Source organism: Tachyglossus aculeatus, chromosome 1 (genome assembly GCF_015852505.1).
Source record: "Tachyglossus aculeatus isolate mTacAcu1 chromosome 1, mTacAcu1.pri, whole genome shotgun sequence".
Taxonomy (NCBI): domain Eukaryota; kingdom Metazoa; phylum Chordata; class Mammalia; order Monotremata; family Tachyglossidae; genus Tachyglossus; species Tachyglossus aculeatus.
The window spans coordinates 156019487-156042118 of NC_052066.1; the positions used below are offsets into that span (position 1 = coordinate 156019487).

At 46.7% G+C, this 22632-nt stretch overlaps 2 protein-coding genes across 2 annotated transcripts in view; one reads left to right on the plus strand and one right to left on the minus strand.

The window, feature by feature from the left end:
• Nucleotides 1-65, minus strand: part of UBR7 (ubiquitin protein ligase E3 component n-recognin 7) — a 29409-nt gene extending 29344 nt beyond the window's left edge. Inside the window, exon 1 of the mRNA XM_038746051.1 lies at nucleotides 24-65. Within this exon, the coding sequence (XP_038601979.1) occupies nucleotides 24-65 (42 nt within the window). The remainder of the gene's footprint in view (nucleotides 1-23) is intronic.
• GON7 (GON7 subunit of KEOPS complex) lies at nucleotides 64-21255 on the plus strand. Its single transcript, XM_038746052.1, has 3 exons — nucleotides 64-286; nucleotides 10495-10594; nucleotides 20599-21255. The coding sequence occupies exons 1-3, from the start codon at nucleotides 64-66 to the stop codon at nucleotides 20774-20776; spliced, it is 501 nt and encodes a 166-aa protein (XP_038601980.1). The 3' UTR covers nucleotides 20777-21255.
• The last annotated feature ends 1377 nt before the right edge of the window (nucleotides 21256-22632 follow it).

Sequence of the window (22632 nt, forward strand, 5' to 3'; positions counted from 1 at the left end):
CAGCGCGCGCGCGCGCCACGAACCGGAACCGGAAGCCGCGCGCGCCGCCATCCGCTTCCGGCCATGGCGGCCACGGCGACCGCGGCGGAGCTGGTGGGGCGGCTGGTGGGGCGGGACGGGCGCCGGCGGGAGGTGCGGGTGTCGTGCGGCCCGGCGGCGGGCGCGGCGCCGGTCGGCCTGGCGGCGGTCCGGGCGGGGCTGCCGCGCCTCAAGGAGCGCGTCGCGGCGCTGCTCGCCGACCTGATCATGGCGGCGGCGGCGCCCGGGGACCCCCCCGGACCCCACGGTGAGGAAACCGACGGCCGACCGTCGACGTCGACCACCGGCCGGCCTCGGTCAGTCAGTCGTCCAGTCGTAGTTCGCCGTCGACGAAGCAGCGGGGCGCAGTCAGTCAGGCAGGCATTCATTCAGTCAGTCGTATTTCCCCATCGACGAGCAGCGGGGCTCAGTCAGTCAGGCATTCAGTCAGTCAGTCGCATTTCGCCGTTGACGAGCGGCGAAGCTGAGTCATTCAGTCAGTCAGTCGTATTTCGCCATCGACGAGCAGCAGGGCTCAGTCAGGCAGGCATTCATTCATTCAATCAGTCGTATTTCGCCATTGACGAGCGGCGGGGCTCAGTCAGTCAGGCATTCATTCAGTCAGTCAATCGTACTTTGCCATAGACGAGCGGCGAAGCTCAGTCATTCATTCATTCATTCAGTCGTATTTCAACATCGACGAGCAGCGGGGCTTAGTCAGTCAGGTATTCATTCATTCATTCAATCATATTTCGCTATCGGCGAGCAGCGAAGCTCAGTCATTCATTCATTCAGTCCTATTTTGCCATCGACGAGCAGCGGGGCTCAGTCAGTCAGTCAGGCATTCATTCATTCAGTCAGTCAGTCGTATTTCGCCACCGACGAGCAGCGGGGCTCAGTCTTTCATTCATTCAGTCAGTCGTATTTTGCCATCGACGAGCAGCGGGTCTCAGTCAGTCAGGCATTCATTCGTTCAGTCAGTCGTATTTCGCCATTGACGAGTGGTGAAGCTCATTCATTCAGTCGTACTTCCCCATCGACGAGCAGCGGGGCTGTTAGGCATTCATGCAGTCAGTCAATCGTATTTCGCCATTGACGAGCGGCGAAGCTCATTCATTCATTCATTCGGTCGTATTTCTCCATCGACGAGCAGCAGGGCTGTCAGTCAGTCAGGTATTCATTCATTCATTCGGTCAGTCGTATTTCCCCATTGACGAGCAGCGGGGCTCAGTCAGTCAGGCATTCATTCATTCATTCAGTCAGTCAGTCGTGTTTCGCCATCGACGAGCGGTGAAGCTCATTCATTCATTCAGTCGTATGTCTCCATCGACGAGCAGCGGGGCTGTCAGTCAGGCATTCAGTCATTCATTCAGTCGTATTTCGCCATCGACGAGCAGCGGGGCGCAGTCAGGCATTCATTCGTTCAGTCGTATTTCGCCACTGACGAGTGGCGAAGCTCATTCATTCATTCAGTCGTATTTCCCCATCGACGAGCAGCGGGGCTGTCAGTCAGGCATTCATTCAGTCGTATTTCGCCATTGACGATGAGCGGGGCTCAGTCAGTCAGGCATTCATTCAGTCGTATTTCGCCATCGACGAGCAGCGGGGCTCAGTCAGGCATTCATTCATTCATTCAGTCGTATTTCGCCATTGACGAGCAGCGGGGCTCATTCATTCAGTCAGTCAGTCGTATTTTGCCACCGACGAGCAGTGGGGCTCAATCATTCATTCAGTCAGTCAGTCTTATTTCGCCACCGACGAGCAGTGGGGCTCAATCATTCATTCAGTCAGTCAGTCGTATTTCCCCATCGACGAGCAGCGGGGCTCGTCAGCTAGCTCTCTTCCTCCCTTCGAGGCCCTACTGAGAGCTCACCTCCTCCAGGAGGCCTTCCCAGGCTGAGCCCCTTCCTTCCTCTCCCCCTCTCCATCCCCCCCATCTTACCTCCTTCCCTTCCCCACAGCACCTGTATATATGCATATATGTTTGTACATATTTTTTACTCTATTTATTTATTTATTTATTCATTTATTTTACTTGTGTATATCTAGTCTATTTTATTTTGTTAGTATGTTTGGTCTTGTTCTCTGTCTCCCCCTTTTAGACTGTGAGCCCGCTGTTGGGTAGGGACTGTCTCTATATGTTGCCAATTTGTACTTCCCAAGTGCATAGTACAGTGCTCTGCACATAGTAAGCGCTCAATAAATACGATTGATGATGAGCGGGGCTCAGTCAGTCAGGCATTCATTCATTCAGTCAGTCAGTCGTATTTCGCCATCGACGAGCAGCGGGGCTCAGTCATTCATTCAGTCAGTCGTATTTCCCCATCGACGAGCAGCGGGGTCATTCATTCATTCATTCAGTCAGTCGTATTTCCCCATCGACGAGCAGCGGGGCTCAGTCATTCATTCAGTCAGTCGTATTTCCCCATCGACGAGCAGCGGAGCTTAGTCATTCATTCATTCGGTCGTATGGCCTGTCTCCCCCTTCAAGACTGAGCCCATTGCGGCGTAGGGACCATCTCTCTATGTTGCGACTTATACTTTCCAAGCGCTCAATACAGTGTTCTGCACACAGTAAGCGCTCAATGAATACGATTGAATGAATGAATTTCCCCATCGACGAGCAGCAGGGCTCAGTCAGTCATTCAATCGTATTTCGCCATCGACGAGCAGCAGGGCTAAGTAAGTCAGGCATTCATTCATTCAATCGTATTTCGCCAAGTCATTCATTCATTCATTCCTTCAATCGTATTTCGCCATCGACGAGCAGCGGGGCTCAGGCAGTCAGGCATTCATTCGTTCTAATCGTATTTCGCCATCATCGGCGAGCAGTGGGGCGGAGTCATTCATTCAATCGTATTTATTGATAATAATAGTGGCATTTATTGAGCGCTTACTATGTGCAAAGCACTGTTCCAAGCGCTGGGGGGAGGGGTTACGAGGTGATCAGGTTGTGCCACGGGGGGCTCACAGTCTTCATCCCCATTTTACAGATGAGGGAACCGAGGCGCAGAGAATAATAATAATAATGCAAGGTGATGAGGTTGTCCCACGGGGGGCTCACAGTCTTCATCCCCATTTTACAGATGAGGGAACCGAGGCGCAGAGAATAATAATAATAATGCAAGGTGATCGGGTTGTCCCACGGGGGGCTCACAGTCTTAATCCCCATTTTACAGATGAGGGAACCGAGGCACAGAGAATAATACTAATGATGATGATAGCAGTTATTAAGCGCTTACTATGTGCGAAGTACTGTTCTAAACCCTGGGGGGGTTACAAGGTGATGAGGTCGTCCCACGAGGGGCTCACAGTCTTCATCCCCATTTTACAGATGAGGGAGCTGAGGCGCAGAGAATAATAATAAGAAGAAGAAGAAGAAGAAGAAGAAGAATCAATCAATCAATCAATCAATCGTATTTATTGAGCGCTTACTATGTGCAGAGCACTGTACTAAGCGCTTGGGAAGTACAAATTGGCATCACATAGAGACAGTCCCTACCCGATAGTGGGCTCACAGTCTAAAAGGGGGGAGACAGAGAACAGAACCAAACATACCAACAAAATAAAATAAGTAGGATAGAAATGTACAAGTAAAATAAATAAATAAATAAATAAACAGAGTAATAAATATGTACAACCATATATACATATATACAGGTGCTGTGGGGAGGGGAAGGCGGTAAGGCGGGGGGATGGAGAGGGGGACGAGGGGGAGAGGAAAGAAGGGGCTCAATCTGGGAAGGCCTCCTGGAGGAGGTGAGCTCTCAGCAGGGCCTTGAAGGGAGGAAGAGAGCTAGCTTGGCGGATGGGCAGAAGGAGGGCATTCCAGGCCCGGGGGATGACGTGGGCCGGGGGTCGATGGCGGGACAGGCGAGAGCGAGGTACAGTGAGGAGATTAGTGGTGGAGGAGCGGAGGGTGCGGGCTGGGCAGTAGAAGGAGAGAAGGGAGGTGAGGTAGGAGGGGGCGAGGTGATGGACAGCCTTGAAGCCCAGGGTGAGGAGTTTCTGCCTGATGCGCAGATTGATCGGTAGCCACTGGAGGTTTTTGAGGAGGGGAGTAATATGCCCAGAGCGTTTCTGGACAAAGATAATCCGGGCAGCAGCATGAAGTATGGATTGAAGTGGAGAGAGACACGAGGATGGGAGATCAGAGAGAAGGCTAGTGCAGTAGTCCAGACGGAATAGGATGAGAGCTTGAATGAGCAGGGTAGCGGTTTGGATGGAGAGGAAAGGGCGGATCTTGGCAATGTTGCGGAGCTGAGACCGGCAGGTTTTGGTGACGGCTTGGATGTGAGGGGTGAATGAGAGAGCGGAGTCGAGGATGACACCAAGGTTGCGGGCTTGTGAGACGGGAAGGATGGTAGTGCCGTCAACAGTGATGGGAAAGTCAGGGAGAGGGCAGGGTTTGGGAGGGAAGACAAGGAGTTCAGTCTTGGACATATTGAGTTTTAGGTGGCGGGCAGACATCCAGATGGAGATGTCCTGAAGGCAGGAGGAGATGCGAGCCTGGAGGGAGGGGGAGAGAGCAGGGGCAGAGATGTAGATCTGGGTGTCATCAGCGTAGAGGTGATAGTTGAAGCCGTGGGAGCGAATGAGGTCACCAAGGGAGTGAGTGTAGATTGAGAACAGAAGGGGACCAAGCACTGAACCTTGGGGAACCCCCACAGTAAGAGGATGGGAGGGGGAGGAGGAGCCTGCAAAAGAGACTGAGAAAGAACGACCGGAGAGATAAGAGGAGAACCAGGAGAGGACGGAGTCTGTGAAGCCAAGGTCAGATAACGTGTTGAGGAGAAGGGGGTGGTCCACAGTGTCAAAGGCAGCTGAGAGGTCGAGGAGGATTAGGACAGAGTATGAGCCGTTGGATTTGGCAAGCAGGAGGTCATTGGTGACCTTTGAGAGCGCAGTTTCCGTGGAATGAAGGGGACGGAAGCCAGACTGGAGGGGGTCGAGGAGAGAGTTGGTGTTGAGGAATTCTAGGCAGCGCGTGTAGACAACTCGTTCAAGGAGTTTGGAAAGGAATGGTAGGAGGGATATGGGACGATAACTAGAAGGTGAGGTGGGGTCAAGAGAGGGTTTTTTTAGGATGGGAGAGACATGGGCATGTTTGAAGGCAGAAGAAGAAGAATGATAGCATTTATTAAGCGCTTACTATGTGCAAAGCACTGTTCTAAGCGCTGGGGAGGTTACAAGGTGATCAGGTTGTCCCACGGGGGGCTCACAGTCTTCATCCCCATTTTACAGATGAGGGAACTGAGGCACAGAGAATAATAATAATGCAAGGTGATCAGGTTGTCCCACGGGGGGCTCACAGTCTTCATCCCCATTTTACAGATGAGGTAACTGAGGCACAGAGAATAATAATGATGATGATGATGATAGCATTTATTAAGCGCTTACTATGTGCAAAGCACTGTTCTAAGCGCTGGGGGGAGGGGTTACAAGGTGATCAGGTTGTTCCACAGGGGGCTCATAGCCCTAATCCCCATAGTCCTAGTACAGTGCTCTGCACACAGTAAGTGCTCAATAAATACGATTGATGATGATCCCCATTTTACAGATGAGGTAACTGAGGCGCAGAGAAGTGAAGTGATTCGCCCAAACTCACACAGCTGACAAGTGGCAGAGCCGGGATTTGCGCTTAGTGCAGGGCTCTGCACAAGGTAGGCGCTCAATAAATACGATTGAATGAATGAATGAGGCCTTCCCAGACTGAGCCCCCTCCTTCCTCTCCCCCTCCTCCCCCTCCCCATCCCCCCCGCCTTACCTCCTTCCCCTCCCCACAGCACCTGTATATATGTATATAGGTTTGTACAGATTTAGTACTCTATTTATTTTACTTGTACATATTCTATTTATTTTATTTTGTTAATATGTTTTGTTTTATTGTCTGTCTCCCCCTTCTAGACTGTGAGCCCGCTGTTGGGTAGGGACCGGCTCTCTATGTTGCCGACTTGTACTTCCCAGGCGCTTAGTACAGTGCTCTGCACACAGTAAGCGCTCAATAAATACGATTGAATGAATGAATTTGAACCCATGACCTCTGACTCCAAAGCCCGTGCTCTTTCCAGTGAGCCACGCTGCTTCTCGAGGGCTTACTGTGTGCAGAGCACTGGACTAAGCGCTTGGGGAGTACAAGCTGGCAACATCTAAAGACGGTCCCTACCCAACAGCGGGCTCAGTGGAAAAAGCCCGGGCTTGGGAGTCACGGGTCGTGAGTTCGAATCCTAGCTCCCCCCATTGTCTGCTGGGTGACCTTGGGTGAGTCACTTCACTTCTCTGAACCTCAGTTACCTTCATTCGTTCATTGTCGTATTTATTGAGCGTTTACTGTGTGCAGAGCATCTGTACCTCATCTGTAAAATGGGGATGAAGACTTTGAGCCCCCACCTTGGGACAACCTCATCGCTTTGTAACCTCCGCAGCGCTTAGAACACTGCTTGGCACATCGTAAGCGCTTAATAAATGCCATCATCGTTATTATTATTATTCTCTGAGCCTGTTACCTTCAGTCATTCAACTGTATTTATTGAGCGCTTACTGTGTGCAGAGCATCTGTACCTCCTCTGTAAAATGGGGATTAAGACTGTGAGCCCCCCGTGGGACAAAATGATCACCTTGTAACCTCTCCAGCGCGTAGAACACTGCTTTGCACATAGTAAGCGCTGAATAAATGCCATGATTATTATTATTGTTATTCTCTGAGCCTGTTACCTTCATTAGTTCACTCAGTCGTATTTATTGAGCGCTTACTGTGTGCAGAGCATCTGTACCTCATCTGTAAAATGGGGATTAAGACTGTGAGCCCCCCGTGGGACAAAATGATCACCTTGTAACCTCTCCAGTGCGTAGAACACTGCTTTGCACATAGTAAGCGCTGAATAAATGCCATCATTACTATTATTATTATTTTCTGAGCCTGTTACCTTCATTCCTTCATTCAATCGTATTTATTGAGCGCTTTACTGTGTGCAGAGCATCTGTACCTCATCTGTAAAATGGGGATGAAGACTGTGAGCCCCCCATGGGACAAACTGATCCCCTTGTAACCTCTCCAGCGCTTAGAGCACTGCTTTGCACATAGTAAGCGCTTAATAAATGCCATCATTACTATTATTATTATTTTCTGAGCCTGTTACCTTCATTCCTTTATTCAATCGTATTTATTGAGCGCTTTACTGTGTGCAGAGCATCTGTACCTCATCCGTAAAATGCCATCATCATTATTATTATTATTCTCTGAGCCTCAGTTACCTTCATTCATTCATTCAATTGTATTTATTGAGCGCTTACTGTGTGCAGAGCATCTGTACCTCATCTGTAAAATGCCATCATCATTATTATTATTATTCTCTGAGCCTCAGTTACCTTCATTCATTCATTCAATTGTATTTATTGAGCGCTTACTGTGTGCAGAGCATCTGTACCTCATCTGTAAAATGGGGATGAAGACTGTGAGCCCCCCGTGGGACAAACTGATCCCCTTGTAACCTCTCCAGCGCTTAGAGCACTGCTTTGCACATAGTAAGCGCTTAATAAGTGCCATTATTATTATTATTGTTATTCTCTGAGCCTGTTACCTTCATTAGTTCACTCAGTCGTATTTATTGAGTGCTTACTGTGTGCAGAGCATCTGTACCTCATCTGTAAAATGGGGATGAAGACTGTGAGCCCCTGTGGGACAAATTTATCACCTTGTAACCTCTCCAGTGCGTAGAACACTGCTTTGCACATAGTAAGCGCTTAATAAATGCCATTATTATTATTATTATTGTTATTCTCTGAGCCTGTTACCTTCATTAGTTCACTCAGTCATATTTATTGAGCGCTTACTGTGTGCAGAGCATCTGTACCTCATCTGTAAAATGGGGATGAAGACTGTGAGCCCCCCGTGGGACAAACTGATCACCTTGTAACCTCTCCAGCGCTTAGAGCACTGCTTTGCACATAGTAAGCGCTTAATAAATGGCATCATTACTATTATTATTATTTTCCGAGCCTGTTACCTTCATTCATTCATTGAATCGTATTTATTGAGCGCTTTACTGTGTGCAGAACATCTGTACCTCATCTGTAAAATGCCATCATTATTATTATTATTCGCTGAGCCTGTTACCTTCATTCATTCATTCATTCAATTGTATTTATTGAGCGCTTACTGTGTGCAGAGCATCTGTACCTCATCTGTAAAATGGGGATTAAGACTGTGAGCCCCCCGTGGGACAAACTGATCACCTTGTAACCTCCCCAGCGCTTAGAACACTGCTTTGCACATAGTAAGCGCTTAATAAATGTCATCATCATCATTATTAGTATTCTCTGAGCCGCAGTTACCTTCATTCGTTCATTCAATCGTATTTATTGAGCGCTTACCGTGCGCAGAGCATCTGTACCTCATCTGTAAAATGGGGATTAAGACTGTGAGCCCCTGTGGGACAAATTTATCACCTTGTAACCTCCCCAGTGCTTAGAACACTGCTTTGCACATAGTAAGTGCTTAATAAATGCCATCATTATTGTTATTATTATTTTCTGAGCCTCAGTTACCTTCATTCGTTCATTCAGTCATATTTATTGAGCGCTTACTGTGTTCAGAGCATCTGTACCTCATCCGTAAAATGGGGATGAAGACTGTGAGCCCCCCGTGGGACCTCATCACCTTGTAACCCCCCCAGTGATTAGAGCAGTGCTTTGCACAAAGTAAGCGTTTAACAAATCTAGACTGTAAGCCCGCTATTGGGTAGGGAAGTAGAGAAGCAGCGTGGCTCAATAGAAAGAGCCCGGGCTTTGGAGTCAGAGGTCATGGGTTCAAATCCCGGCTCCGCCAGTTGTCAGCTGTGTGGCTTTGGGCGAGTCACTTCACTTCTCTGGGCCTCAGTTACCTCATCTGGAAAATGGGGATGAAGATTGTGAGCCCCCCATGGGACAAACTGATCACCTTGTAACCTCCCCAGCACTTAGAACACTGCTTTGCATATAGTAAGCGCTTAATAAATGCCATCATTATTATTATTATTATTCTCTGAGCCTCAGTTACCTTCATTTGTTCATTCAGTCGTATTGAGTGCTTGCTGTGTGCAGAGCATCTGTACCTCATCTGTAAAATGGGGATGAAGACTATAAGCCCCCCATGGGCCAACCTCATCACCTTGTAACGTCCCCAGCGCTTAGAGCAGTGCTTCGCACATAGTAAGCGTTTAACAAATCTAGACTGTGAGCCCGCCATTGGGTAGGGAAGCAGAGAAGCAGTATGGCTCAATGGAAAGAGCCTGGGCTTTGGAGTCAGAGGTCAATCAATCAATCATATTTATTGAGCGCTTACTCTGTGCAGAGCACTGTACTAAGTGCTTGGGAAGTACAAATTGGAGGTCGTGGGTTCAAACCCCGGCTCCACCAGTTGTCAGCTGTGTGACTTTGGGCAAGTCACTTCACTTCTCTGGGCCTCAGTTCCCTCATCTGTAAAATGGGATGAAGACTGCGAGCCCCCCGTGGGACAACCTGATCACCTTGTAACCTCCCCAGCGCTTAGAACAGTGCTGTGCACATAGTAAGTGCTTAACAAATGCCATCACTACTAGGGACTGTCTCTATGTGTTACCAGCTTGTAATTCCCAAGCGCTTAGTACAGTGCTCTGCACAAAGTAAGCGCTCAATAAATACGATTGTATGAATGAATGAACAGATGCCATCAATACTACTATTATTATTATTAACCGGGGCCCTCCGGGCTTCTACGACCCGCTTCCTGCACGCCCAAACACTCTTCTAAGCGCCGGGCCTTTAATGCTATCGGTTCTTAACCGGTTTGTTAAGCGCTTACTATGTGCCGAGCACTCTTCTAAGCGCTGGGGGAGATACGGGGTAAGCAGGTTGTCCCCCGTGGGGCTCACAGTCTTCATCCCCATCTGACAGATGAGGTCACCGAGGCTCAGAGAAGTTAAGTGACTTGCCTAAGGTCACACAGCTGACAAGTGGCGGAGGCGGGATTAGAACCCACGAGCCTTGACTCCCAAGCCCGGGCTCTTGCCACTAAGTCATGTCAGGCTACACAGCTGTACTGATTCAGTGCTTGGAACATAGTAAGTGCTTAACGAGTACCACAATTATTATCATTAGTAGTACTATCAATCAATCAATCAATCAGTCGTATTTATTGAGCACTTACTGTGTGCAGAGCACTGTACTAAGCGCTTGGGAAGTACAAGTTGGCAACATATAGAGACTAGAAGAGGAGGTGGCATAAATACACCACCCCTTATTCTTAAACATAAATGGGGGATTTTTGTGCTTAGTACTGTGTTTTCCCGACTGGTGAGGCAAATGGAATATCTTCATTCAGTCATATTATTGAGAGCTTACTGTGTGCAGAGCGCTGTACTAAACGCTTGGGAAGTACAAATCGGCAACATCTTCACCATCTGCTTTCAGTGTTTTCCCCCAAATATGTCATCTAACTGTTCTTTTTTGTTTTAAAAGGTGATGGGGAGGAGGAGGAAGAGGAGGAGGAGGAGGAGGATCAAGACGAAGAAAATAACACTGAAATCAAAACTTACTCAGATGGCCCTGCTGCAAAGAGGATAAAGCCTCTGCCATCTTGACCAGAGCCTTGGGTGCAGTTTGCAAGTACAAGACCGCAGCTACGTTTTTATGTAAATATTGGTTCATTGATATCTCGGGCAAATGGAAACATTGAGAAAGTCACCAGTTCCCATTCCTTCTGGAAAATTTTGCCCAGTGAAGCTTCTGTTTTTCCATAAGAAGGAAAGCTCTAATATGCGTGAGTCAGTTCTCTTGGGCGAGGAAATGAAATAAAATTCGGACAAAGGCAGGAACAGCCATCAAAATGGCTAAGTGAGTGCAGCCTCTATTCACTGACCAGGATTTCTTGAGCTCCCTCTGGGCAGAGCACTAGGCTGGGGGGGGTTTGTTTGTTTGTTTGATGGTATTTGTTAAGCGCTTACTATGTACCAGGCACTGTCCTAAGGGGGACAGTGGGGTAGATAACAGATAATCGGGTTGGACACAGTTCCTGTCCCACACAGCGTTCAGTCTTAATCCCCCTTTTACAGACGAGGGAACTGAGGCACAGAGAAGTGGAGTGACACACAGACAAGTGGTGGGACCGGGATTAGAAACCGGGTCTTTGTGACTCGTAGGCCTGTGCTCTATCCTCTAGGCCACGCTGCTTCCTTTTGCGGGTGGGCAGATCCCTGAGGGGAAAGGCAGGGTTTGGTCTCGGCTCTCTTGAGTAGTTTACCAGATTGGTACCTCCCTCTCTTGCTCAGTTGGCCTTTAAAGTGTCCGTTAAATTCATTCACTCATTCCTTCAGTCGTATTTATTGAGCGCTTACTGTGTGCAGGGTACTGTACTAAGCGCTTGGAATGTACAATTTGGCAACAGATAGAGACAGTCCCTGCCCAACAATGGGCTCACAGTCTAGAGGCGGGGAGACAGACAACAAAACAAAGCTAGTGGACAGGCATCCCACATCTACAGTTCCTAAAACATTCGACTACTCTATGTGAAAAGAAGTTTGATCGGGGATGAGCAATCAACTTTTAGAAAACTGAATGTTTTGTAAAATATTGTCTCAGCCATGCACTTAGTTCCATCCCCTAAACACTTAATTATCCACCCTTACCTCCACACCACTCATGTACATCTCCTTATCCTCCGTTGCTTCTCTTACCTGTGACTGATTTTTATGTCAGTCTCCCCACTAGACTACCCTGAGGTAGTTTACGTCTACGTGGGCCAGTCTGTCTACGAACTTCATTCTGCTCTCCTAAATTATCAAGTGCTCCCTCTGCTCAGAGGAAGCACCCAATAAATACAATTGGTTGATTACCTATATTATGAGTTTCATTTTACCTCAGAGGCTGTTTTAAATACTAAGCATCTACATGGTAGTTCATAGAGCCAGCACCACAGGGTGCCTGACATTTTTCTGGAGGCTGTGCTACCTGGTGGAAACATGTTGTCTCCCCCTCGTCCCCCTCTCCATCCCCCCCATCTTACCTCCTTCCCTTCCCCACAGCACCTGTATATATGTATATATGTTTGTACATATTTATTACTCTATTTATTTATTTATTTTACTTGTACATAGCTATTCTGTTTATTTTATTTTGTTAGTATGTTTGGTTTTATTCTCTGTCTCCCCCTTTTAGACTGTGAGCCCACTGTTGGGTAGGGACCGTCTCTATATGTTACCAATTTGCACTTCCCAAGCGCTTAGTACAGTGCTCTGCACGCAGTAAGCGTTCAATAAATATGATTGATGAATGTCTGTAAAGCTGGCGGGGACGGAGATGGGACAGGACTCTCTAACTGCAAGAAAGCAGCCTGTGTCACAATAGCCAAAGGCCCGGGAGAAAATTTCCCCATTTCCCCCAGAAACAGAATCTAAGGCCCCGCCATTCACACACACGAGAAGCAGCGTGGCTCAGTGGAAAGAGCCCGGGCTTTGGAGTCAGAGGACATGGGTTCAAATCCCGACTGCCAATAGCCAGCTGTGTGACTTTGGGCAAGTCACTTAACTTCTCTGGGCCTCAGTTACCTCATCTGTAAAATGGGGATTAAGACTGTGAGCCCCCCGTGGGACAACCTGATCACCTTGTAACCTCCCCAGTGCTTAGAACGGTGCTTTGCACATAGTAAGCGCTTAATAAATGCTATCATTATTATTATTATTATTACACACCTTTCCTTCCTCCCCACGCTTCATCTCGCTTTCCCATCTTCCCCGGTGGCCTGCTCCTCAGAAAGAAATATCCCAAGACAAGCAGCATGGCCTTGCGGAAAAAGCAGGAGCCTGAGAGTCAGGGGACCTGGGTTCTAATCCCTGCTCTGCCACTTGTCTGCTGTGGGACCTTGGGCAAGTCGCTTAACTTTTTTGTGCCTCAGTTACCTCAACTGTAAAATGGGGATTAAGAATGTGAGCCTCGTGGGGGATAGGGATTGTGTCCAACCTGATTAGCTTGTATCTACCCGAGCCCCTAGCGCAGTGCCTGGCACTTACAAGCACTTAAAAAATACCATAAAAAAGTCCACCCAACTGTAAGCAAGCGCATGAATGGCCCGACGGGAGGAGGGGAATTTTTTTTTCTACTTCTATGTACTCGGTTCTCTTAGTAAAGAATTAGGCTTCATCTGGTAACATTTGTAGAAAAAGGAGAGAGGTTTTCAAACTTTTTCAATTCAGTACTCTCTCCTTGAACGCACCTGGTGCCTTTGACACCCCACAGCATCCCTTTACATCAAGACAAGGGAAAGGCTTTAAGTTTCCTTGCTGTTGGAGAGGAAGAAAAAATAGTAACAGGCCACGGAGAGCAGGGGATGAGCAAGTCGGCCTAGACTTCCCCGCCACCTTTGACCCCAAGGACCACTCTCTTCTCCATGAACCACTTTTCAGCCCTGGTTTTATTGATCTGGTCCTCCTCACTCTCTGACCACTCCTTCAAAGTTTCATTCACTGTATCCTTCCTTCATTCATTCATTCATTCAATCATATTTATTGAGCGCTTACTGTGCGCAGAGCACTGTACTAAGCGCTTGGGAAGTCCAAGTTGGCAACATAGAGAGACGGTCCCTACCCAACAGCGGGCTCACAGTCTAGAAGGGGGAGATAGACAATAAAACAAAACATATTAACAAAATAAAATAAATAGAATAGTAAATATGTACAAGTAAAATATATACAGTAATAAATATACTTAAATATACAGTAATAAATATAATAAATATAAGCAAGTCCTTGGGCAAGTCACTTCACTTCTCTGTAAATATATATATATATATATATATATAGGTGCTGTGGGGAGGGGAAGGAGGTAAGGCGGGGGGGATGGGGAGGAATCCTCTTCCACGGCTCATCCCCTTCCTCAAACTCTGGATCTCGCCCTCTTCTTCTGTACATTAATGAGGTATCAGCTACTCCTCTGTGCCGAGGAATACCTCCATGACCCTTTCTTCATTCCTAAACTCTATAATCCCTTGGCAACTCTAGGACCTCTCCTTTCGGATGTCCCTCAGATTCAACCTGCTCGTGTGGGACTTTTAATTGGCCCTAGGAAACTCACTCCTCCTCCAAACTTTCCCATCTCTGCCAGTAGCCCCACCGTCCTCCCGCTCCAGAAGCAAGTCCTTGGGCAAGCCACTTCACTTCTCTGGGCCTCAGTGACCTCATCTGTAAAATGGGGATTAAGATTGTGAGCCCCACGTGGGACGAGGACTGTGTCCAATCTGATTAACTTGTCTCTATCGTAGCACTAAGTACTGCGTCTGGCGCACAGTAAGTGCTTAACAGATACAATTTTTTTTTAAAAAAGTGGCAGGCCCAGGATTAGAATCGTGATTCCCAGACACGTGTCCTAGTCACTAGGCCAAGCCACTTCCCTCTGTTCATACCCCAGCACTTATAACCGTATGTCTCGTTATTTGAATGTTCAGTTATTCGGCTGTCTCACCCTGGTACCCGTGTTTTACCTCCTGCTTTCTCTATTAGTAGGAAGCAGCATAGCATAATGGACTGAGCACAGGCCTGGGAGTTAGAAGGTCACGGGTTCTAATTCCGCCCCTGCCACTTGTCTGCTGTGCAACCTTGGGCAAGTCGCTTCGCTTCTCTCGGCCTCGGTTGCCTCGTCTGTAAAATGGGGATTGAGACTGTGAGCCCCATGGGGGACACAGACTGTGTCCAACCTGATATGGCTGTACCTACCCCAGCGCTTAGTACAGTGCCTGGCATATAGTAAGTGCTTAACAGGTTATCACAATTATTATTATTATAGTAATTGTTATCATTAAGAAGTCATTTTTGCCTGTCAATTAAATTGCAAGCTCCTTGGGGTCAGAGAATGTGTTTTGCTTCTGCCGGATACTGTCCTGATCACTTAGTAGGGTGCTTTGCATCCCAGAAGGGCTTAATAAATGCCACCGACAGATCGATTGACTGCTTACAGTAGGTGAGGAAGTGCTAGGAGGGAGAGGCTAGGGAAAGAGGAGAGCGCGTGGTGCTAGAGGAGGAGGCGGCTTGCCCATTAGCCATTGGGAATACCACAGTTTTGGCCTCCAGCATCTCCTTGGACTTGCCCCATAATTTTCTGAGAGCGTTCTCAACCTTACTGTAAGAAACTGAACTTGCGCTACTGAGATTCTGCTAGGTTTAATATTTAAAGGTTAAATAGGTGAAGATTAACATACCAGGATTTGAGGGTCTAATTTCAGTTTTATTTGGAGTGAAAAGCTGTCAGTGTCAAGAGATTAGCAACATGGTTTAGTAAATATAACCCAGGCCTGGGAGTTAAAAAGATCTGGATCCTAATCCTGGTTCTAACACTTGTCTCCTCTGTGACCTTGGGCAAGCTGCTTAACTTCTCTGTGCCTCCGTTACCTCATCTGAAAATGGGGATTAAGACTGTGAGTCCCATGTGGGTGGGACGTGGGCTGTGTCCAACCTGATTACCTTGTATCTATCCCCGTGCCTGCCACATAGTAAACATTTAACAAGTACCATTAGAAAAAGCCCAAAGAAATATTCAGTAGTTCACTTTCACTTAATAGGTGCTCGCCTTGTTGTGGCCCATACCTTTATTAAACCTCGTGGCAAAAGAATTCCCCGCCCTCCCGCCCCATTCTTGCTGAATTAGCCCTAGCAGATATGCGAATTAGCACGTGGCTCAAGGCCAGAACCCAAAAGAAATCAGACTGCAGGCCCAAAATACAACTCTCCTTTCATTCTCTCAGTTAAGATTTCAGGAGGACATTTATCAGTCAATCAGTGGTGTTCCTTGAGCCCTTACGGTGTGCAGAGCACCGTACTAAGCCCTTGGGAAAGTACTGTAGACTGTGAGACTGTGAAACCACTGTTGGGTAGGGACTGTCTCTGTATGTTGCCAACTTGTACTTCCCAAGCGCTTAGTACAGTGCTCTGCACCCAGTAAGCGCTCAATAAATATGATTGATTGATTGATACTGTACAACAGAGCTGGTAGACACAATCCCTGCCTACAAGGAGTTTACAGTCTACAAGAGAAGTATTGAGATGGACTATGGCACCTTGCGTATTGTAACAGCCAATCACTCAATCAGTGCTATTTATTGAGCTCTTACTATGTACTAAGCATTCGGGAGAGTACATTACAGCAGAGTTGGTGGACATGTTCTCTGCCCACAAGGATCTCAGTAGATAGCTGTTCTGATTTGGAGGCAATAATTATTCTCTATGGCTCATAACCTCTTTATGGGCAGGGAATGTGTCTACCAACCCAAGTACGTAGTACAGTGCTCTGCATGTAGTAAATGCTCAATAAATACCATCGATTATTGATGTACTGATTTTGGTGATGTTTGCTTTGGTCAGAGTGGTTCAGTGTGGTGAGCCTATCAATTAAAGTTCTCTCTAGGCTAAACTGCTATAGGTTCGACTGTTCAATAGCCGTGTATTTCCCTGTTGGAAGCGTAAGCAGGAAAGCCAGACGTGCGTGTTTTGAAACTTAGGGCCAGGGTCCAGAAGGTGTCTGTCTGTACCAAAAGACCTAGAATTGCACACCTCTTCAGTTTGGTAAACCTTTGGCTTTTCTTGGAAGTTCGGGCAGCTGCTAAGTGCCCTTCGACTACCACCGAACCAGAAAAAGGTCTGGGGGGACCTTTGAAAATAGTCTCTAAATAATCTTGTGTTGGTTTTTAGTTTAATGGGTGGGTCTGCTTTAATTGAAGGGAGAGGCGTGATCATCACTTCATATAGTGTGAACAATTTCAAAGGAAATTGGGTTCTTGGGGGCTTTTTTGAACTACTTGAAAAGAAAAGATTATGTGAACCTCTACGAATAGTACTCCGTTTGAGTCAGAAAGGAGGAATGGGCGTGCAGCTATGGAAATGGACTCAGGCATGAAACAGGCTATACAGCTGGGGAAAGAGCCAGGAGCTGCTGGGGCGAGGTGGGAAAATCCGAAAGGGGGACAGTGTGTGGAGTGGGCTAGTGGAGGAAGGGAGGCTTGGGATGGGGAAAAGAGGGAGAAAGAGCAGAAACTGGATATGTTGGAAAAAAGGGAGACAGGAAGAGACAAGAAGAAAGGTGAGGATACCCGAAAAAAAAAAACCCATAGATTTCAGCAAGTCCTAAAATGATTTGAGTGGAATTGTGGATCATTTTGGGATAAATTCTCTACGTAACGTTACGCAGTGTTCAGCAAAAATAATATTCTGGCTCCTTGAAGGATTTAGTTAATCCTGGGAACCTGAACACATTAGATAAAGTAAAAAGCAGTTATACAAAGTAAAAAGCAATGGAAACTAGAATAAATCAAAATATTGAATGCCTCCTTCCTTTTCTCCTGCAGAGACTAGCAAATGAATGAGAGCGGGGAGGGATGAATTTGAGAGAATAATACATACATACATACATAAATACAATTGAATGAATGAATGAGTAAAAAAAATATAAAGCTTGCTTCAATCTTTTCTTCAGTTTTAAATGACACTCAAAATGGTCAAGAGGACAACAAAAATGTTCATCAGCTAATTCTCTAGGATCAACCATTGTCTTCTGGATCTGTTTTATATGGAGTAGGCATTCCCCAATCAATTGAGCAATCATATTTATTGAGCACTTACTGTGTGCAAAGCACTGTACTAAGTGATTGGGAGAGTACAATATAACAGAGGTGGTAGACAAATTTCCTGCCCACAAGGAGCTTACGTACCAGATGGGGAGACAGACATTAAAATAAATGATGGATATGTGCATAAGTGCTGTGGGGCTGAGGGGGAAAAATTGTACAAATCCAAGTGTGGGGGCGGCACAGGAGGGAGAGAGAGTAAATGCAGCTTTTATTATTCTAACTTTATGGGTTAGTATCTGCTAAATATCTACCAGATTAATCCTGCTCATTAGATCTTTTGGCAAAGAGTAATTTGGGAAGAAAATTGCCATCTATACCAAAGACGGAAGAAAAAGCAAAATCAGAAGAGATTATGTCCTTCTACTCTTCCGTCTCCCCTATCTGGAATTGATTCTAAAGTCTTTCTCCCCTACTGGTTTGTAAGCTCCTTGAGGTCAAGGATCAGGCCTGCCAACATTCATATTGTACTCTTCTAAGCGCTTAGTACAGTGCTGTGCATGCAGCGAGTGCTCAATAAATGCGATTGAGCGATTCTGCTAGGAAGAAGCCTGAAAAAAGCCATCAGCCACTGGCCGTCAAAAGGACAGGCAATTTCTGCACACCTTCACTTGTTTGCTAGGCAGAGAACGAGAACAGAAATAGGAACTAAAATAACATCCTCTCTTAAGTAAGTGATAGCATACTGTGTGTGGATGTGTGAACGTTAGTGTGTAAAATTAGGTAACGTTCTTCCCTCCAAACTCAGATGTAAACTGACAGTTACATTCTTAGCTCTATTCTGAAATTGCGCCTCAGCGTCAGTAAGCAAGAACAGCCAGAGTTTCCTGAAAAAAAAGCACATTCCCTAGCTTTTGGGTTTTAGGAAATAGTGTTTTACATTTTCAACTCCCATCTGAGTCATAGCCGAGAAACAAACGGCCGGCGCTTTATATAAAGCACGGGAGAGATGATTCGCTTTCCGGTGCCTTTTACTCACTGGAGCAAAATCAGATACATTCATCTGTTCATTTCACCGAAGTGGGCAAACGGCAGCTCTTCGGCTTTCCCGGTGCCACACGTAAAACCCAGCTCTGACCCCACCAGAGCCCAGCGGAGTGGCCCCCACCTAGAAGCTTGCGGTGAATTGGCCCAAAGATGTTGGGACGAGGGAGCCAGAGCCTTCTTCGTGACCCTGCTCCGGTCCCAGACACTTCTCTTTGAAGCCAAAGCCCTGCAGCGGCCAAAAGGCTGGGGCTTGTGTTGCCAATTTGTACTTCCCAAGCGCTTAGTACAGTGCTCTGCACATAGTAAGCACTCAATAAATACGATTGATTGTGTGGCTACTCCTCACGAGGAGTTATCGCTTCTGAGAACAAACGCAAACTCTAATAACTCCAAAGTGGACTTAACCTGGCGAGGAGCGATGCCACAACCATCAGCACTTCGAGCAGTGTGGCCTAGTGGATGGGGTACAGCCCTGAGAGTCGGAAGGACCTGGGTTCTAACCCATTCATTCACTCATTCGTATTTATTGAGCACTTACTCTGCGCAGAGCACTTTACTAAGCGCGTGGGAGAGCACAATATAACAATAAATAGACACATTCCCTGTCCACTACAAGCTTATTTAATATAAACATAAATATAAACATAAATATAAACAAATTTATTTTATGAAAGGCCTTTAAGAATTATGTTGTAAATATGTGCCAAGGACAAGGACAAGCTTCTAGCTCTGCCACTGGTCTGCGTAACTTCTCTGGGCTTCAGCACATATCCTATTTATTTTATTTTGTTAGTTTGTTTGGTTTTGTTCTCTGTCTCTCCCTTTTAGACTGTGAGCCCACTGTCGGGTAGGGACTGTCTCTATATGTTGCCAATTTGTACTTCCCAAGCGCTTAGTACAGTGCTCTGCACATAGTAAGCGCTCAATAAATACGATTGATGATGATGATGATCTGTAAAATGGCGATGGAGACTGTGAGCCCCACGTGGGACACGGATGGTGTCCAACCTGAGTAGCTTGTGTCTTCCCCAGGGCTTGAGTACGGTACGTGGCATATAGTAAGCGCTTAACAAATACCGTTAAAAAAAATAAGCATTGGCACGATTCTGCTACTAAAGTAAGAAAGGATTCGACGCTAATTATGACCAAGTCTTTCCTGGCACCTCAAGAAGTGAAAGCTATAACCTCCTCAGTGACCTTAGCGCTTGACTTGGAATGAGCCCAAACCCCCAGAACGGAGTCTCTCGGGAGATATTCCCAAAGTCCTAGGGAACCCTCCTAAGCCTCTGCTTCCCCAGACAGGGATCTTAATGGCCAGAGGCTTCCGAGGCTGGGAACATCCGTATGTCAGGGTGGATTGGGAACCGGTGGCTCTGCAGCCGTGACCTGCAGATACGCCTCCCCACCGTGAACTTGAGGAAATTGGAGAGAGGAGAACGTATGACGACTCTGAGCCGAACAGAGCTCCTGTGTGCGGTAGTAATAACAAAATAATGGCATTTATTAAGCGCTTACTATGTGCAAAGCACTATTCTAAGCGCTGGGGAGGTTACAAGGTGATCAGGTTGTCCCACAGCGGGTTGGCAGTCTTAATCCCCACTTTACAGTTGAGGTAACTGAGGCCCAGAGGAGTTAAGCGACTTGCCCAAAATCACACAGCTGACAATTGGCAGCCCCGGGATTTGAACCCATGACCTCTGACTCCAAAGCCCGGGCTCTTTCCACTGAGCCACGCTGCTTCTCCAAACCCCTTGAGACTGGCTCCTGGAATTCAGAAGTGGGACTGTGTGGGCCTCTTGGGAGAGGCAAAAAATCTCACCACCCCGATAACACCCTGTCAGTAGCCGGTCATCGTGCGCGGTTTTTATCGTGGAAGGGGGCTTTAGGCCTCTGTTTCTCCAAGACCCTAAAGTTTCATGATATAAATTTTTGAATGCTTATTCTTCTCTTCTCACCGATATGATTCCTTTTTAGGGTCCACCAACAGATGCATTTCTACATTCTGAGCAGGAATCAACAGAAGCTTCTCTACTGAATGCCAAGCAGGAAATACCCTGCCAAAAGCCAGGCGCACAGGTGGCGTTGCCATCATTTCCAAAACTTCTCAAAGGCGACATTTCCCCAGAATTCTGCTCCCCTTTTACATGGTGAGAAATATATGAAAGATGTTATGTCCGGTAATAGAATTACAGGAAAAGAACGAATCAGGGAATCTTCAACTAATTTCCCCAAACACAGTGTCTTGCCAAAATCACCTTTGCCTGTTCTGTTTTCTTTGGGGACTGATTCAAAGACTTTTTTGGAGAGAGATTGTGAAGGTGATTGATTTATCCTGAGAACAAAACATTTATTTTATCATCATCATCATCATCATCAATCGTATTTATTGAGCGCTTACTATGTGCAGAGCACTGTACTAAGTGCTTGGGAAATACAAATTGGCAACATATAGAGACAGTCCCTACCCAACAGTGGGCTCACAGTCTAAAGGGGGCTTTTATGAAAAGCCTTTAAGAATTACGTTGTAAATGTGCCAAGCTTTCCTTCTACATGGAGTAAAATGGTATTATTGTTTTGACTAAAGGAAGTGAGGATTGTTTTGCACCAATAAATACCAACTTCCATTTGGAGACTTTTTTTTTTACTTCCTAAGTCTGTCTTTGACAATTGTATTGATTCTTTCTCAAGATGCATCTATTGCTTAAAGTGGCATAGTTGCTCAACCCAGAATTCTTTCAGGAAAGTAGGCTTTGCATGCACGCTTGCCCAAATGTAAAAGTTTGGAAAATCTAGTTCAGTGTACATAAACCCACTATTGTTGATCAGTGACTTCTGTGGCTTTGCCCTGATTTTTCCTCCTATTACGATTCTAACTCTCGGGCAAGAACAGGGACTCCTCTGTTAAAAATCTCATTTGCTTAGAGCGCTTTTGCCGTGACCAAAATGACCATACTTTTTAGTGTTCAAAATGAGCCCCGGGAGTGGAACTTCCTGCGGACAGGCTTCTAGGGGTCCAAGCACGATGGGGAGGAAATATAAGCAGAGATAACACACAAACACCTACACATTCATGTAATAATAATAATTGTGGTATTTGTTAAGCGCTTACTATGTGCCAGGCACCGGACTATGCGTAGGGGTGGAGATGAGCAAATCGGGTTGGACAGAGTCCCCGTCCCAAGGGGGGCTCACAGTTTTAATCCCCGTTTTACAGCAGCGTGGCTCAGTGGAAAGAGCCCGGGCTTTGGAGTCAGAGGTCATGGGTTCAAATCCCGGCTCTGCCGATTGTCAGCTGTGTGACTTTGGGCCAGTCACTTAACTTCTCTGTGCCTCAGTGACCTCATCTGTAAAATGGGAATTAAGACTGTGAGCCCCCCGTGGGGCAACCTGATTACCTTGTAACCTCCCCAGCGCTTAGAACAGTGCTTTGCACATAGTAAGCGCTTAATAAATGCCATCATTATTATTATTGTTACAGACGAGGTCACTGAGGCACAGAGAAGTGACATGACTTGCTCAAGGACACACAGCAGACAAGTGGTAGGCATGGGATTAGAACTCCCGACCTGGTTGGGGGAGGACGGGTATTTAATCACTGTCTTACAGAAGAGGAAACCGAGGTCCGAAGAAGTTAAGTGATTGGTCCAAGATCCCACAGCAGGGATTAGAACCTAGGTTTCGTGATTCCCAGGCTTATGCTCTTTCACTTTTAGGAAATTTCACAAGACAGTTTATTAGAAAGTTGAAGCAGAAGACTCTATCTATCTAGACTAAGCTCGTGGGCGGGGAATGTGTCGGCCAACTCTCCCAAGTGTTTAGTACAGTGCTCTGCCCAGTAAGTGCCTAAAAGATACCATGGATGATGATGATGCATTCCTCTTTGTGCTAAGATTAACGAACTGATTGGACCTGGTCTGGTTTCCTGTCTTGTAAATAAACAGTGTTTTGGAGATTGAGGATAAGGTGAAGAGCACAGAAAGAAAACCAAATGCCAGAGCGAGTCTTGA